General features: G+C 37.7%; 1 protein-coding gene across 2 annotated transcripts; it reads right to left on the bottom strand.

Annotated features, from left to right (window-relative positions):
* Positions 1-1,781: 1,781 nt before the first annotated feature.
* On the bottom strand, positions 1,782-17,736 carry zmat1 (zinc finger matrin-type 1). Of its 2 annotated transcripts, XM_044349269.1 has the most exons (11): positions 17,551-17,736; positions 14,205-14,311; positions 14,015-14,098; positions 13,384-13,519; positions 12,980-13,261; positions 4,817-5,170; positions 3,449-3,538; positions 3,070-3,165; positions 2,810-2,843; positions 2,606-2,657; positions 1,782-2,428 (listed from the first exon to the last, which is right to left on the bottom strand). In XM_044349269.1, exons 1-10 carry the CDS (start codon positions 17,687-17,689, stop codon positions 2,648-2,650), a joined length of 1,332 nt encoding a protein of 443 aa, XP_044205204.1. In that variant the 5' UTR covers positions 17,690-17,736; the 3' UTR covers positions 1,782-2,428; positions 2,606-2,647. The 2 variants fall into 2 exon arrangements, with proteins under 2 accessions (XP_044205204.1, XP_044205203.1); XM_044349268.1 differs by lacking the exons at positions 1,782-2,428; positions 2,606-2,657; positions 2,810-2,843; ... (1 more) ...; positions 3,449-3,538; positions 4,817-5,170 and adding exons at positions 9,384-11,392; positions 12,018-12,108 and having other exon boundaries at positions 17,551-17,730.
* Between the last annotated feature and the right edge of the window lie 380 nt (positions 17,737-18,116).

Below are 18,116 nucleotides of genomic sequence, written 5' to 3' on the forward strand. Positions count from 1 at the left end.
ATTCATTTGTTAAAATTAAAATTGTTAAACTCTCAAACACTAAGATAACTATGCTTTAATGTTTCTCTCTGAAGCTTTACATTTTTAACTGATAATTTATTTACACTTTGATAATATTAAACATACTGCAGATAGTAACAATATAAATTACATGTCATTTTGTGATATATATTTATCAGAAGATAGTGCAGGATACAACACACACAAATGGTTAGCAAAATATTGTGTATAGTTTATATATATAGTCTTTGCATGTATTTCATTCTTACCTTGCTGATTTAATCATAAACATCTCTATTTGTCATCAGAAAATAGCAGAAATCAATCAACACACGATCTACAAGTCTACTGCTGCTACCTGCATTCATTCATATTTCCTGGAACTGATGAATGTGAATAGATTATTTCCTCAAATGCTAAAACAAGATGACGATAAACATTCAAGAGAAAACTAAAGCCATCTAATACAACAGCCTTAAAATAAATCCTACCTTCATGATGCTCAGTTCTGTGTTGAACTGAGAAGTGAGTTGATTCAACTTTGTGGTCATTGCGGAGACTGTAGTTCATGCTGCTGTTGAACCTGTACTGCATTATACTGAGAGATGTTTCTAATATTTTGTCCAACTGATTTATATCAATAGAGGTAGCTGTATCTAACTAAGTGTGGTCTAGTTTGTTTTTGTATGTATGTGGTATAAAATAAAGGCTGTGGCTTTAAAAATGAAAATAGTGTTGATACAGCATACACACACACACACACACACACACACACACACACACATACTGTATATGTAGTCATTTAAACTGTGTTTAAATGCATTTGGTAATTGTAATATACATTGTATTGAATGATACACAATAAAACACACTCCAACAAAAAGTTGTCTTAAAGTTTTCATTTTTCTTAATGTATTCTCATTTCAAAACTGTAACGCTCTGTCTGTCTTTCGCGCTCTGCATCTCTGTCAGTGCTTGTGGTTGTGTCTGTGGTATTTTTGTGGTCTTTTTGTTTCAGAGACTAGATGAAGAGCTGAAAAGCTGAGCGAAGCGATACCATCTCAGTGAGCATGGCTCTGTTCTTCCTCTGTCTCCAGCACACAGGAAAGGGTCGCGCACACTGAACAACCACCAACACAGTCGATTCTTTACACTTCTCAATCGCACAGGTGTGCATGTGTGAAGCTTGAGTGTGAGAGTAAGAGAGAGGGCAAGAGAGCAGGAGACACATCCTTTACCATACCAAATGACTTTGTAGCCTGTAATTTAAGACTGTAACAATGAAGTCTGCTGGCATATACTGAAGGCAGTTCAACAGAAACTGAATGTGATGCAAGCTTACACATCAAAAGTAAAGCAAGAAACCAAACCCTGTTACTCACCTACTCAACTTCCGCAAAACACAATATTGACAATGGAAGTACAACACCCACTTCCAAACCTCTCTTTCATAGACATGCACAGACGTCTGTCAGAGGTACAACACAACACAACAAACATTTCGAACTTCAGTCATCTGTGCACAAGTCGTAACTGTCATCTGAGACACACACAGCATTTGGGCTCAAGGTTACACCTGTAGTGTTCCTTTTGTTGCTTAAGTGCCCTCGAGTAAGGTGTCACACCCTAAGCACCCTAATCTGTGGGTGTCTCTGCTTTTTGGCACTTGTCTGTATGTATAGGAGGCAATGTATAATGCAATGCATAATGCAATAATATGGTCATTGCAATAATGCAATGACCACCATCACTCATCAAAAGAAGTCCGCTGCCACAGTGACTGATTGGAAATACACAATTTTATTTATGTAACAGAATTATGCAGAATTAGAAAAATCAACTTTACTGTTTTCTTCAAGATAGATATGTGAACAGAATGCATAAAAATATTGTAAAAGACAAACAAATAATTTACAGAACAGATCAAAACACAAATACAGTAATTCTATTCAGCTGTTTTGTGGTCTGCCTGCTTTTTGAATGTAAATAGACAGATTATGTTTCTCTGTTAAGGTACACAACACATTTGTATCACAATCTGGACTTTGAGGAAAAACTACTGCCTTGTTGTTGTTGATTTAATAATAATCTAAAAACCAAAGCTACAGAATCTGCTGAATTGGAAAAGCATCTTGATAAATAATGATATAATCTGCATATTGATGAAAACATAGTTTATTGACAAATCTAAAATATTATAGATGACAAGTTACAGCGCAGGGCTTCGGAATGAACATGGTGGAGCTGTTTGTCTTGTGATATTTGTAACAAAAACAGTCAATATAATACAATATGTTACATGGCTGATGAAAACATAAAACTCTTCTCTGTAAATAAACATGACACGTTGTGAACAGAGTAGATTTTTGGGGTGAATCATGTCCTTCATGCTCCACTGGACCTCAGCTTAAGTCAAACACCTCCACCACTGCAATCACAGAAACAAGTGTTAGTAGGTATGAAAGATTTTTCATATTCATACAGCATACACAACTTCTTTAGCAATTTTGCTTATACCTAAAAATATTTTGTATGGCGATAAATATTACACATACATATATGTTTCATATATAAATATATTACATTACACACATAAGGTACATACTTTGAGTGAGATATAAGCTGTCAATGGAGGGCTTGAGGTCTTCTATCTCTTCCTTAACAGAAAATATAACATAGGAAAGAGATTAAAATATTGTCAATTACAGCATATACAACTGCAAAAGCAAAAATTAAAGAATCAAAGGAACATATTTGGATTAAACAAAAAAATATAAGTTATTTACACCATCTGTAGTAATCTACTTACCTCGCAACGTGGTGCCGACATTTTTTGGGCAGCCCTGTAAGCAAGAATATGTTCAAACAAAAGAAAAAAATCTTCAGACACAATAAAATTGTCTTTTTATTAAAACACTTTCATTTCAAAGCATGACGGCTGTGCAAATGGTTTCACAACCATTTGTGAGTATAATTCCGTACATCACTCGGAATGAATCTCTGCAAACAGTGTGCTTTTCCCTACCTGACTTCACATTATTTAGTGCATTAATCTGAAGGACTACTCACGGCTGAAGTAGTACAGCGTGCAGATGATAGCCAGAGCCAGGACCACAATTAGTCCAACCAACGACCACAGAACCACTGAGACGCAGCCATCTGGAGCTAACACACAATATACACGGTGCATGGTTTGATTTAGATATATTATATCTTGTTGCACTGAAGTCACATGATTTAATCAATCAGTAGATGGTTAATACCTTCAGTACAACCTGTTATCACATTGGCTGTAGAAAAATACTTCTATTGCATTTACATCATCGCAATATGATACACTACACAAGATTTATACCTTGTTATAATACATATATTCACAGAGCAACCTGCTATACAACATACATACAAGTGCTCTTTTTCCTTTAATGAAAAATCCTTAATAACTTACTCTGTGAAGGTTTCTTCTTGTTGCAGCTACAGCGTGTGTTTATGGGTTTTTGAGGTTTCTTGATCTCAGGAGGTTTTGTTGGATGGGTCACTGTCAGATAAAGACCAAACAGCCATAAAGACGAGTGACATAAGCATAAACATAAGTAGTAAAACAAGCATATAAGGAATCTTTTTAAGAGAAATGAAAGCAGTACCCGCCGATTTTTGACCTGTCTTTTCCAATCTTTAGAATAGAATAGAACAGAACTTTATTGTCAACCAGACTGATAAATTGATAAAGTGGTAAAGAGTATGTAACATATAAAACAGATGTGGTGACAAAAGACAGCTGAGACAAAACAAACAACCAAACTAAACAAAAAAACACTTAAGTATATAGTACACCTCACCAGCCAAGTCTCTGTGACACAGATAAGATTGCTCCTTATCATATTCTGCTCTGGCCATGAATTCATTCAGCTTGTTGCTTACCAAGCGCACATTAGATAGCGTAAGAAATTATTCTGACCAGGATCTCAGCAACAGATTCTCTCTACGAATACATCCTGTGTCTTGTTTGTCTGTGTGACTCTCTAGTACAGTCCTATTAGGCCAGCGGACAGTTTTTCACCAGATTTTTCCTCTTCAGCTCAAGAGACATTCAGGTGTTGCTGAATAAACTCAAAAACTCAAGAAAACTCAAGATAAATAGGATCTGCTCACTTATTGTATCTACCGTATGTAGTTTCTGTTTATCCATGATCTGGAAACTTTTATCATCCATTTATTTCGAAGAATTGATCAATCACAGACCCGAGAAACATATGAACTATAATTATTATGCGTACTTGTTATCTCACCAACAGCAACGACAGCAGTCACCATTTTAAGTGCTACTGAGGTTGTTTGGAGGTTGTTTTCCACTTAGTCTATGTGGTGTATTAGAATGGCACACCAGATGAGCAAGACAAACTATAAGCAGGACTAATAACACTCTAGTCCAGCAAGATAATACACACAGGTACAGTACATTTTAAACTGTTTTTAAAGGATAGTAGACAGTTCAGAGTTGTACTGTGAGAAACATAAGAAGAGAGGGAGACATGAGACAAAGTTGCCTTGACAAACTCAAACTGGGGCCGTGGCAGTTACATTAAACACATTGTGGCATATAATCATTTGAACTCACAATCTTCACTGTATAATCAGTTTTAATGTATTGTGTTGAATGTCTTACTGCAATATATTTAAATGGAGAGGTTTGGTTCAAATCTGCGTTTAGCACCTTAAATTAATTCTCCTCCACCTGCCAAATGAATTCAGAGTGCCGCCTGATATTTAACACTTAACACTGTAAATCAAACATTTGAGATTTGAGGATACAAACCTCCTGGTAGAAGAAGAACCCCAGGTTTCCACATCTCGTGGTTTGTCCTGTCCTTAAGAACACAAGAATAAATTCCTGTGTCCTCTCCTGTCACATTGTTGATGCGTAGCATAAAGGACGCACTGCTCCCTCTGGTGAATTTGAACTGTGCCTTTTTGTCTTCGTCCGCGTAATCAGCACGGTCAGCGTTGTTATATTTGCCGAGGAACTCTACTTTGTTATGGTTGGAAATGCTGCGGAACCAGTAGACAGAGTCACAGGAGATGCCGGCACAGTTACATTCAATATTCTCTGCACTGTGGATCTTGGAGTAGACAACTTTGAGGGCTTCTTGTCGCAGGGTGTGGCATGAACCTATGAGTGGAAATAGAGGGACACAAGCTTGTAGTACTTTGAACAACTCTGACGGTGCACAGGAGCTCTGGGTAGTATACCTTTAACATTTGGGGCTATAACACAATTACAAAACTGAGGCCAAACTTCCAAGAATTGTGATTTTTTTCTCAAAAAGGGCTACTCAGTCTTGTTTTTATGTTACAAGCCAATTTGTCCATCGGCTGGTCTTTAGAAAGGTTTGACAAGTCTTTAGCAACAATGTGTGTGCAGTTTCTCCTACTTAAATAAATTCATTGTGAAGTAAATGCACATACAAGTTATCATTCTTCAAGCAAGGCAGGAGAAAGTGCAATCGTAACTGCCAATATGGGATAGAAACAATAAAACTATCCCCAAAAGTGTTGCAAGAATGGAAATAAAGCCGAACTATGAAGAAACCTCTGGTAAAAATTTCAAAACTATGAAGGTGACATTTTGAAACTGCTATATGGTGAGACTGATTTAACATTTATGCAATGTAAGAGCTATTTAATCTAATTTTAGAATCAGTTCCCATGCCTATATTGTGTGTTTTGGAGTCAGGTATTTAGACATATACCTGTTGCAATCACTAGTCTTATGAAATATCTAAAGGTAGGCAATTCAAAGCCTGCCTGTGTGAAAGGTTAAAGCTCACTGATGCTTAAGTCTGTTGGAAGATTTTTTTTGTTTTTGCCAACATGTACGAAACGTTCAAGTTGCGTGTCGTTAAAGAATACACCAAGTCGATTTAATCTTAGTCCGAGTATAGCGATAAAATACAATACGGCTCAAATATGATTCATTTTAATAGTTCGATAGAGCTATATTTTTAAAAACAAGTAAATACAGAAGTGTCAATTTTATGGCCCTACTGTCGAGCATAAACAGGTTGTGTGTTGTTACCCTCATATTTTACCATCATTACAGCTTCCAGTCACATCGTACACATTACATTAATGTTATATCAGTATCAATAACTTATGTCAGTATTATAGTACAATTCTAAAATTACAGTTATTATAACTGCATGGCAGATCGACCATAGCAGCTTTAACAAATGAACCAAAGGCTGCGTTGTATTTCGTTTACTTAAACTGTACATCTGTTGGACTGTCAAAAATGAATTCATCCTTTTAGCACAACTCATGGTTAGGACTGTATTTGATAAATGTAGACATAATTTAAGTTAAACAACGGACAAGCCTGAGTTTGAGTAGACAACAACACATCCCTCGCTACAGGCCCCTGAGTGAGATATATATATCGAGAACGCCGGGGGCTTACAAAAACAACGAAAGAAATGTACTCACCTGATGTCCACAGGGATACTGTCAACAGTGTCCATACCAGGGGCAGCGAGAACATTTTGCCCGGTCACCAGTGTTCGCGTGAGTGTGTGTGTATATCTTGAGTGGTAGCTGAGGGATAATGCTGATAGTTTCTGTTCCTGCTATCTATCTGTCTGAGATGATAAGAGGAACTGAGCTGACAGGGCCCTGAGTCGTCAAGGTAACACCCCAATGTGACACACACACAGGGCCTATCAGAGTGAGGACTTACACATAAAACACACACCAGAGTGGTACCATGTAAAGCATAAACAGAAAGCTAACTCATCTATTGTAACCTTCTTGACTTAAAAAAAGCAACCAAGAATTATAAATTGTGTTTTCACCTTAGAGAGATGCGGATTGTTAAAGAAGAAAAACACAGTTCAACATACAAGGCATCAAGTGTTATATCACCGAGCTCATGACAAACAGCTGAAAAGATGTGGTGATGTTTGATCAGAGCTGACTTAGTGCCACATATCAAGCAATAAAAAAATTGTGTATTTGTAGTTTGCAGTTTGCAGTGCTGTGGTCTCTGCCCAGGTGCATGACCTAGAGCTCAGCAGAGTCCTACATACACAGCTTCCCGCCTCACTGCAGAGCACGACAAGGGAATACCAATATACGGAGTCTAAACTTCAGGTATTAAGTGGGAACAAAGGATCAGTGATACAAACCCTGATCCACAATACTGTAGATTATTGTAAAATATCAACTGGTGTGTGTATACAACTGCTTCAGTTCTTTCACATTACTTAAACTTTGCATTAAGTACGGTCTAAAGAGTATTAACACATACATTAACAAAACATCAACGCCAAACACAGTGATGCGAAGGACAAAACACTGGCTCATCGCAATTTTAAGTAAATCATATGAATTCAGAATAGTTATAATTTGTGAAAAGATCCATTTATTTCAATTCAATCATTGAGAATAAAATAAAATGAGTTTAACAGTGAAATCATTCATTCTCCCTTATTTTAACAGACTGAATATGTTGAGATATTTAGCTGTATTAAGCTTCTCAATTCAATTTGAATTTTAAAGAAACTCCTTTCTGAATTTCTCCAGTTGACAGCATACTGTCCTCAATCCATGTTTTGTCTTATAAATGCTTAAATCATTAAAAGAAATGTTGAAATTTATTATCTAAATAACTCAGAATATCTGTTCTGCACAAATAAAATGAAGACGCTCAGCTGTAAAAAGTAGCACACTGTCTTCATTTTGCTTCGTGTAAAAAATGCAGAGGTGACGGACTGATTGGCATCTAAGTTGAATTCCATTCAGCAGTTAGACGCGTTGTATGAAAACACGACAGAAAAGGTTCAGTGTTAGAAATATGTGACTTTGGAATAAGTAAATAAGGGCTGTGACTGTCAGTTGTTTTCATTATTGATTCATCTGCCAATTAATTCATTGTTTAGGCTAGAAAATGTCAGAAAATAGTGAAACAATGGCCATCACAGTTTTCCAGAGCCCAAGGTGACATCCTCAAATTTCTTCAATAAACAGTTTTGGTTTGTTGTATTCAGTAGAAAATCCAGAAAACTTAAGATACACTGACGTTGTTTCGTCAAACCAACATTATACCAACAGACTGTCCGAGAGATGTTGGCATTTATGAGCAGTAATGACTTATGGTGGTTCACTGCATTTGAAAGTGTCAAGGAGGCACTTGAGATTTCCTTGCAGTTGATAGCTTACTTAAAAACCTCATTTTTACCTTCCTCCACATTAAAAGGAATATATCCCATTGATAGGCATTTATATTTCATTTTGACGCAGCCTTCCCAAAAAAAATGAGGGGTGATTGCTTAAATGTCTGATTATCCACAGAACTGAGAACTCCTTAGTAAAAAATTAAGACTGCTTAAATCACCCGAGTGGTGTCTGTGGATTGTGTGTGTGTGTAGAAGGTTAGTGCGTGGAACGATCTGGTGGGGGTCTTAAAGTGAGAGGATGTGGGCACCGTACAGCGCTACGGGGGTCGAAGATTCGAGCGAAACAGGGAGCGAGACCACAGGATTCTTTGAAAACAGGAGAGCTCAGGGGGCTTCAGAGCTGCTCTTCACACATTGTTGAGCTATAAAGCCTTTGTTGGTCTCTCTGCTCCAACGCTTTAGTCAAATGCTGAGAAGTTGTTTGCCTCTCATTTCATGTCTTTACAGCTCTCATCAGCAATGTTCATATTATGTCACAGGTTTAAGGTTTTCTTGGAATTTTCTCACAATGTATGTAACTTTTAAACACACTAACAATTTTCAACTGTTTCATGCATGTAGTTTTTTCCTTATAACAGCAATTTAATACACTACTTTGGCTTGAAGCCTGTATTGATGGCCCCATTTACACCTGATATAAACATGCGATCTGGATCACGGCTGCTGATCAACAGACCTTTGCATTTACGCCTCGTATTAATGAGCATTCTCGTTATCTCTGTTCTAGACGTTGAATGTGCACCATTGTACTCCCAGCATCATAATGTGATCGTAGGGAGGCAGATAAAGCCTGATAGTCCATCATCTCAACCTTAAAACCTGTCTGTCTGAGAAGCTTTTCATGGCATTTGAATCTACAGTAGTTTGTAAATATTAGACAACCACTTTATTCTGTACTGAATTTTAAGACTTTTTTCTGGAAATCTCAATTTTAACAAAGCCAAACTAGACCACTGCCATAACTCGTAATGCATCCAGGCTCATGAAATCTGTGAACCACTTAATGAATTTTAAAAGGTGATGACAGAGGTGAATTTAGCAGTGCTGAAGTCTGGCCACCCTTAATGTTTGGACTACTGTATAACTACCATTCCTTTTGTTTACAGCTGATCATTATGAACTGAGAAAATGCTTGGAATTAACAAATAAAGCCATTTTCCCTACTTTTTATTCCAACAACGGCTGGCTTTGTCACCTTTTATCCACAAAGAACTGCTTCTTTTTAGTTACCTTAAAGAATCTTCAACTGCTTTTGTTTAATCCATCACTGACTGCATCTGAACAGGAATCTTGAGGTTTGTGAAACACTGTCCTCATTTGAACTTTTGCACCTGACCAATGTGCTGTTTTGGTGTGCAAATACATCAACACACAGACAAATGCATTGTAGATAGGCAATGTCTTTGCACTGTCCTGTTTTTAGAAATAATTTTAAATAATAATTTTAAATATGTGCTACAGTGTGTGTAAGAGGCACAGTTATATTTTATCATTCCACTATATCTGACATATGCTGAGCCTCTCTACATCTCTAACAGCCCTCTTCCACCTTTAGGCCTGTCTGCCTGAGTGAAAGCACAAACAGCTTCAAAGAAAATTAAATGACTAAGCTTCTAACAATTATGGGCTTTTATGTTGTATACTAATGTTCGGACTGAAGATCAACAGCGCCATCCACAGGCTGCTAAAGGTATCACAATCTAACAAATTCTTGACAGGTGCAAATACATAATAATCACACATAATTTAACTTATTGATGAGTTAAGAGGTCAAGAGGACTTCTTGATCATTTCAAAAGATAGGCAAGAAAATAATATGTGATCTTAAAAAAATTACAGCCAACAATTAATAACTGTGCACATGAATTCACTCAAAGACATTATAAAGTGTCATAACAAAAAATAAAGCTGATATAGTTGTGGTTATGAGTGAGAAACCAAATTTGACACACTGGAATGAGATGGATGCATAAACATTGCTAGCCAGCTAGCACACCTATGGAGAACAACACTGTTGGACTACTGAAGCAGATAGTGGAAAATGCTTTGTTAACTGCTATCAAGATTATTTTAATATACAGTTTTTGAGATTTTCAATATCATGCTAATCATAACTTAAATTTTTTGCCTCAACGTCAGCAGTTCAGAAAAAAGACTTAAACTGAGCCTCTTGAGATTAACAGCCCAGGATGGAGTCATCCCACAGCTTCTCCTCCTCCGTCCTGGTGTCTGCTTTCTCTTTTGCTTTCTTCTTCTCTCTCCTGTATTTGGGTTTGGCTGGCTCATCCCATCCACCCTCTCGCTGCTCAACATTAATTTCAGTCTGAATATGCACTTCAGTCTCTTTTCTATTTTCTATCATGTCTTCTTGCTGTAAATTGTCCGTCACCCTTTCCTCTCCATCCTCCTCAAAGTCCTCATCCCGGGATTTCCTTTCTTGTCTTCTCCGCTTGCCATGATGTTTTCGCTTTTTCCTCCTCCTCTTTTCTTCTGACTCTCCATATTCCTCTCTCCTTGTCTCCTCTGAGTCATCTCTTACTCTCCTCCGTTGCTTCCCCCTCCTCTCCTCTTTATCTGAGTCCTCATCTCTTGCCCTTCTGCCTCTCTTCTTCCTGGATCTTCTAATCCTCCTCCTTTCTCTTCGCCTGTGTTCGCTGTTGTCACTGTCACTTGTGCTACTGCTATAGGAGGAAGAATATGAGGAGGAGTAAGATGATGAGGTAGTATACGAGGAAGAGCTTGACTGCCTTCTGCGCCTCTTTCTCTTTACAGGCCGACTAGAGAACTGTGGAGAATCTGAGCCTGGGAGGACTGGAGGGGGGCAGTTGGAGTCCCAGCCCCAGGGCGGCCGTGGTGGGCCCTGATATGGAGGACGCCACCCTTCAGCTGGGTAGAAACAACCAGGGTGGGAGGGATGAGGAGGGTATGAGGTGGGAGGAAGGTTGGGCATAGGTTTGATCAATTGTACGATATCCCCCTTGTTCAGCTCTTCTTGTTCATCTTCCTCATCTTCCTTTTCAGCGTCAGCCGGAGGAAGAACATGGCCAGTCTTGTGGACAATTCCTCGCGCCTTCTGGACCTGAATGTAATCTGCCAGTTCATCTGCAAATGTGCTGTGGGCTTTCTGTTGGGATTTGCACAGGTCAATGACCTTCTTCTCCCTGTTCAAGAACATGTTAACATGGATTCAGTTTCTATTTAATCAAACAGTGAATGTTGATGTCAAATTAAAGCTACATTAAGAGAGCAGAAAAACAAACTTATAAATCATCAGCTTATCAAGTGCCTTAACTTAACAGCTCATCAAACCATTCCCAACGTCTACATTCAGCAGACACACAGCAATATGTCCCTTCAAGGGGGCTGTATATATGATAATGGGAAAGGTAGTTCACACACTGAATACTGAAAAAATATTTTGGAGCTGCATATCGTAACTCCAATCTCCGTTAGGAAATAATTTATGTTCACATGGAGTTTGCAATATTCAGTGTGGGAACAACCTCTGCTTTTTCTTTACGTGCTGTTTTTGTCCTGTACCTGTACCTAAAAGTACAGGTACAGCTGCAGGACAGAAGCTGTATGTAGCATTTAGCCACTAAAAATGGCGAAACACTACATACAGCTGCAGAGTTGAGGTGATAATAATCATCTGGTTCCTTTTTAGTATAAAAAAAAGTAAAAAATTACAGCTTTAATGTTGTCTAATTGAAGTGCAGTGTAGCAGAGATTGAAAGTGTCAATATAACATCTGACTTGTGTTTGTCAGAAAATTCTTGATCTTACCTAATCTGGTGCTTGTTTCCCTGCATGTGGGCCTGGTACATCTCCACAGAGTTAAACTGCACACTACACATGTGACACATCAGGGAGTCGGCTGCAGACAAACAAACAGTGGGTGAGGAGGAACAAAACATGAAATAATGGCCTATAAGCACTCAGATATACAGTACTGCTTCCTTTGCTTTCCTCTAATTCTAGTTAGTCCAGTGAGTTTCTAAATCAGCTAAACATGGTTTGATTTTAACATAGCACAGAAAATTCACATCACACTAAAAAACATCGCAATCATTTATTAAAGATCAAAAGCTACATAACTGTCCTTTTACATTTTTCAGTAAATGCACATGTAAAAAGGAAATACATCAAATAAAAAATAAAAATGTGTATTTCACTGTGTAACAACTGCAAACAGTTACTAACTCATTGAAACTCTGCAATGTAATTATTTAACACAACAATAAGACTAACCGCCTCTTCTTAACACCAGTTTATTGTCAACAGGCCATCAAGCTCACACCTACCTGCTAATCTCCTACCTACTCCTGCTACCTCTGATGGGATCAAATCTTCATGGCTGAAGGGATTTTCCGAGTTGTTTTAGGAAGCTTGGAAGCAAATTCAACTGCTTTTTTGTGTTTTTTTGTTTACTGTGCCTTTCTTTGGGCACTAATCTGTTATTTTCTTTTCATGTTGATCGTCTCTGTGCTGGCATCGGGCTGTTGTGCTGTTTTCAGCTTCTACTGATATTGTTTACCGCCTTGCATCTCAGTTATGTAACACTGACATACAGTGTGTCTAACAAAGGAAAAATGCATCGCAAGAAATATTTTTCTTCACATCAGTATTGCCTCTTAAAATACACTCAGTATGATTATGTGCCACTGATAAAATTTTAATTTGATTCCTGCAGGGCCTGATGCCCTTTGTATTATCCTGTTCTGCTGAGCAGCAGGACTCTGTGTTACCTTCTTGAACATCGTCTCCAAGCTCCCTGAGCAGCTCCTGTCTAGCTGCATTCCTCTGGTGTTTGCGTCCATTGTAGTGCTGCAAAGCCATTTGGGGATTATTGAAGGAGGCTGCACATAGGGCACAGTACTTGTTAGAGTCCTTCAGATCCACCTCTGCGCTGGCTGTGGTGGGTGTTGGGTCCAGAAGATGCTCCATATCACCCTCTGAGGCAGATTGCTGGTCAGCATTACCAGGATCCTGAGTCAGACTTGGTGAAGTACAAACCTCTTTGTACCTGTCTGTAAGCGCAATGAGAAATTATTAATTTACTTCGTGTTTGACCTTCTGAATGTAAGCAGAGCTTCAGCAAATATTGTAATTCAGATCACTAATACTTTTCTGTAACAATTCTACCACTTACCTGAGGGTTGAAGGCCTTGTTTACGAAGATTTTTGATGTGGACTTTGCCTTCGTAATGGGATTTTGCCACAACGGGAGAACTAAACACCATGTTACACAGCTCACAGAAACGGTCCTTATCAGCCATCATGGTCAACTGCAAAAGTCAGGCACAAGACTGGCTTGGCAAGAGACAGATTTATGCTTTCTTACACAAGATATTTAATAACGTAATAGATAATAAAGATGTCTTAAACCCCTCAGAGTTCTACCACATCACTCCCATTGTATATACTCTCCATTGTTACTTGTCTGCTTTTATTTAGTTCAAAATATTTGTGCTGGCACTCACAGCCAGGACTTGGCACCTTCATTCCTACACAGCAGCCTGTGCTCAGCATCAATCCACTATACTCTTAACTCTGCCTAGTTCTTACATTTCTTTCATGTGCATCTCTCTCTTGCATGATCATGTTGTACTGAGGAGGACATAATAAGAGCACTACAGTTATGACCCTTAGTATTCCTTACCACTGGCTGCTTGGAGCATTATGGTTTGATTGCATTCTATTGTTACAATCATTGTTTGATGTTACAGATAAGGACGCCACCTAAATATGTAAAAAGTAAAATCTTTAATATAAGTGTGAACCTGGGGTCCGGTAGCCTCTTTGTTCATCTTCTCAGCTCTCTTGGCTTGCAGATAGACCTTTAGCTTCTGGGCATGTTTCTTTCCCTGCAGTCGGGGGATACAGGAGATGTTATTGTAAAGGCTCTGACCTTGTGAGCTTAATAAAACTGCTCCACATTTCCATGACTAGTGCCTGGGAAACAGCACAAACCTCATAATGGGAAAGGCGCTGAGATTCAAACAGTAGCACAGCCTCACACACGTGGCAGTAATCATCAGTCAAGAGACCCTTCAGGAGCTCCTCTTCACTCTGGTCTCCTGTGTGGCAAAATATAATGTTACAATTAAGCCACATTGAATAAAGTAGGAGATAATGATGGCCAAGCAACAAGCTATGTAATTAGATTATTTGGAAGTTTTCACCAAACTAACTTAAATTTTCTCCACACACAGAAAAAATGTTAAAATGTTAAGCAATAGTTTCACAGTCTCTAATTTAGGTCCAGACAATGCAGACCTACATTGGATGATACAGAAAGAGCTGTACTTTAAAAAGTCATATTGGATGGTTTTGATAAATGAGTTTTTGTCTGGACAAATTTGTTTTTTGAAAAAAACGCATCGGCAAAATACATAAGTTAAATACTAATTGGTACATTAGTCATCATTGTCTGGATGTGATAAAGGTCTCATCAAAAATTCAAAATTATTTTGTAGGCAACAAATTCTGCCCAGCACACGAAAACAGCTTCTCCTCCGTTACATTATAACTTCCTGTACTTTAAAATCATAGTAGTCCATCTTAAATCAGAGGTGTAGGTTCAACTGAATTCCAAATACAAGATTCAACCACTCCCTTCTTAAAGCAAGAGATTAACCATTGCAAAACGTTTTATATATCAACAAACAAAAATATTTTTTAGGATGAAAGCAAACATGGCATTCTTCCAATATTAGATTTTATACCCCATAAAAAAAAAAATTACTTGGATCGTTCCCACTCAACACTGACCTCTCATAGTGCTATTCAGCAATACCTCGGAACACTTGTTGCATGTACGTTATCGCTACCATGTGAGAAAATCAGGATTTCATACTTGACTGCACTCATACTGCTCGTTCAATGCCCGATGCATTTTCACGTTTCACTGCACTGCTGCCGTCAACCTCCGTGGGTAGGAAGGAGGTCTGCCACTCTGACATGATCGTGCTCTGTTCATGTTAACTTGAAACATGCACTGGCCTGCTTCAATGCCCAAATCTAACGTGAAATGCAAACTTTTTTTTTTTTACAACCCCCAGGCAAAACTAACACGACAGACTTAAAGTCAAACACAGTGGAATATGAAAGCTTACTCAAAGTGATTTCCTGTAGCAACAATAAAAACCTATTATACTTAAAAACAGGCTTGTGAATTTCAGTGAGTTGTGCTACTGGTTTTCATTTAATGGTAATATTACATACATTTTTAATATTGCTTCATTATGAGTAAATCAAATTATGAAACACTTTGTGAATGTGACCTATAAGAGCTCAGAGTATACAAATATATTTTGACACTGCACCAATTCAACAAGAATCTTAAGAACCAGTTTGATTTATGAACCAAAGTTATGCCTTATGTTCTTTAAATAAGCTAATTTGTTGTTGAATACTCAGTGCTACTTGACAGTAATTTAGTTTTTTTTTGCAATACATATTTAGCGGATTACTTTTGAAAAGAAAAACATGGTGGTCTTGATACTGACGCTGGTGAAGAAAGTAGCTGATAGCTTTTTCCAAACAGCTTTATCCTTTATCTGGCACTCTTTGTTGGGCTTATATTTAGTTAGAGCTGGTGTGGCTTGTTTTCCAAAATAGTTAAGACACGGTTCGTAAAGTGTGTTCAGTTTCATTTTTTTGAGATTCTGTTGAAATGACAATAAATTGGAGCAGCTGATGTATTACTGTAAAAAAAAAAAGAATCAATTTTTCCATTAATTAATACAAGTCTAAATTAATGAACAATGACATGGTTTGGTGCATGGTGTGAGACTGTATCCTCTATTGAGTTGACCATAAAACATGACTAATAAACATGCTTTTATGACCTCACAGAAAATGTGTAAGTAAAGCTGAAACGATCAATCGATTAATCAGTTAGCTAGTCAACAAAAAATAATTAACAATTTTTAACAGTTTAAACTGTCAAGTAATTGATCATTTTAAATAAATATTTGTAATTTACAGCGTCTCAACTGCAAACACATGCTTGCCTTTTGTCCATATATAATGTAACTGAAAAATGAATATTTTAGGGATTTTGATCAGGAAAAAATCAATGAGAAATCAACAATTTGATGATATACCATGATCAATTGTTACTGGTTTTGACATTGTAAATAACTGATTAACAATTTACTCACAAATAAACTGATATATTAATCAATATTGAAAATAACCATTGCAGCACAATGAAGTGCAAAACTGAGGGGAAGAAAAATAAGGCGTTGGAAGTAATTATTATGAAATACTAACAGTCTGCTGGCAGAAGTTTAACTTGCCAACCTCTACTATATGATGCAATAAGACAATTATACACTAAAAGACAGCATCTGTATCTCAGTAAAATATTATCTATGGCTCAATTAATCTAATTTACCTACCTAATCTGCAATAAGTAAAAAAAAATAAAATATATATATAGAGAGATAGATAGATACACCTTGATATTGCTTGAAATATGTCCATGTCTGCGGATACATTTCAAATATTGTACTTACCAAATGATTATCACAGTAGCAGTTAACAAGAAAAGAGATTGAAGATAGGGTATCTCAAAAGTATGTGTACAGATGTTGAATAAGAGGAAATGTTTTATATCCACAGCCTTGTCTTGACATCAGTTTTATTCTACAGGTAAGCGAGGCCAGTCAGGGACAGATGGACATTTTTTGACTGAATGAAAGCTGATGAAATCTGTGATCCTTCAAACTCACAGTCAATCTGAGTACGGCATCTTTTTACATTTTTCATTTAGCCAGTAGTGTATTTTATTCCAGTTCACTGCTTTGGCTGATTCAGTATATAATGACTACGTCACAATCTATTGCCTGAGGCAAGTTAATACTTAGGTCAGCCACTCACTAAATGGTATGTTATTTGTCAAGACCTGTTATATAGGTCAACCTGTAGTATCCAGCTTATTCAAATGATTAAACGCTGTTCGGACTGGGGGCTGAGTTTGCAGACAGCAAGTTAGCTCGCAAAATCACTAGCAACCGTCCAACCACCTCCAGGCCTGGGATAACGAGGAACCTTTTCATTTTGCATGATTTTCCTATCAGGATGGTCTAAGGAGTAAAAGGGTGATTTGGTGGGCGATAACTTTCACGAGTCCTGTACGCACGGACGGTATAAAATGTTAAGTTACTCCTAACGTCAGACAGTTGACATTAGCGTCTTTAGCTAAGGAGCTAGCGAGTTGAGGTGGCTAGCCAGTTAGCTAAAAAGCTAACGTTGGCTCGACAGGTAGAAAGCAGCACAGCTGAAGTTTCACGTTCTAGACAAAACTCACCTTCAACCTGGGTACTATCTATTTTAGTGTTTATTACTTTGTCAGCATCTGTGGCAGAAGCCGCAATAGGGGTACTGGTAGTGTTATTTTGAGCGTCTGACTCCGCAAAGTGTGGAGTACAGACACTTCTGTCGTCCATCGTTTTCCCTATCTGTTCAGTGCATGCGCAGTGAAGTCATTCTGCTGCTTCTTCTTCGTTGATTTTTAGAGGCGCCTTGCACCAAAAACGTAGCATTAGCGCCTTCTACTGGATTGAAAATAAGACCCAATTCCCCTATCTAATCTAAATTATTATATATAAAATAAAATTAAAATAAATGAATGAATAAACAAATAAATAAATGAATAATATTATCAAGTTATTATAAAGTTCTTCCCCAACCCTCATCCCATTCTCTAAATATAATTTGTCAATTATCTCTCTCTCTCTCTCTCTCTCTCTCCCTCTCTCTCTCTCTCTCTCTCTCTCTCTCTCTCTCTCTCTCTCTCTCTCTCTCTCTCTCTCTCTCTCTCTCATTTTTTTCTGTGACTATTTTTTGCCACGACAGTCAAAGCTCTCTGTATTT

This window comes from Thunnus albacares, chromosome 4, assembly GCF_914725855.1.
Source record: "Thunnus albacares chromosome 4, fThuAlb1.1, whole genome shotgun sequence".
Classification (NCBI taxonomy): Eukaryota; Metazoa; Chordata; class Actinopteri; order Scombriformes; family Scombridae; genus Thunnus; species Thunnus albacares.

Bases quoted from the DNA above. Each gene is read 5' to 3' on its own strand.
- zmat1 (XM_044349268.1), bottom strand. From the start codon at position 17,689: ATGGACGACAGAAGTGTCTGTACTCCACACTTTGCGGAGTCAGACGCT. The intron at 14,312-17,550 runs GTGAGTTTTGTC...TTTGCCACACAG, and splicing joins AGATAGTACCCAGGTTGAAG to GAGACCAGAGTGAAGAGGAG. The intron at 11,393-12,017 runs GTAAGATCAAGA...GTTCTTGAACAG, and splicing joins GGAAACAAGCACCAGATTAG to GGAGAAGAAGGTCATTGACC.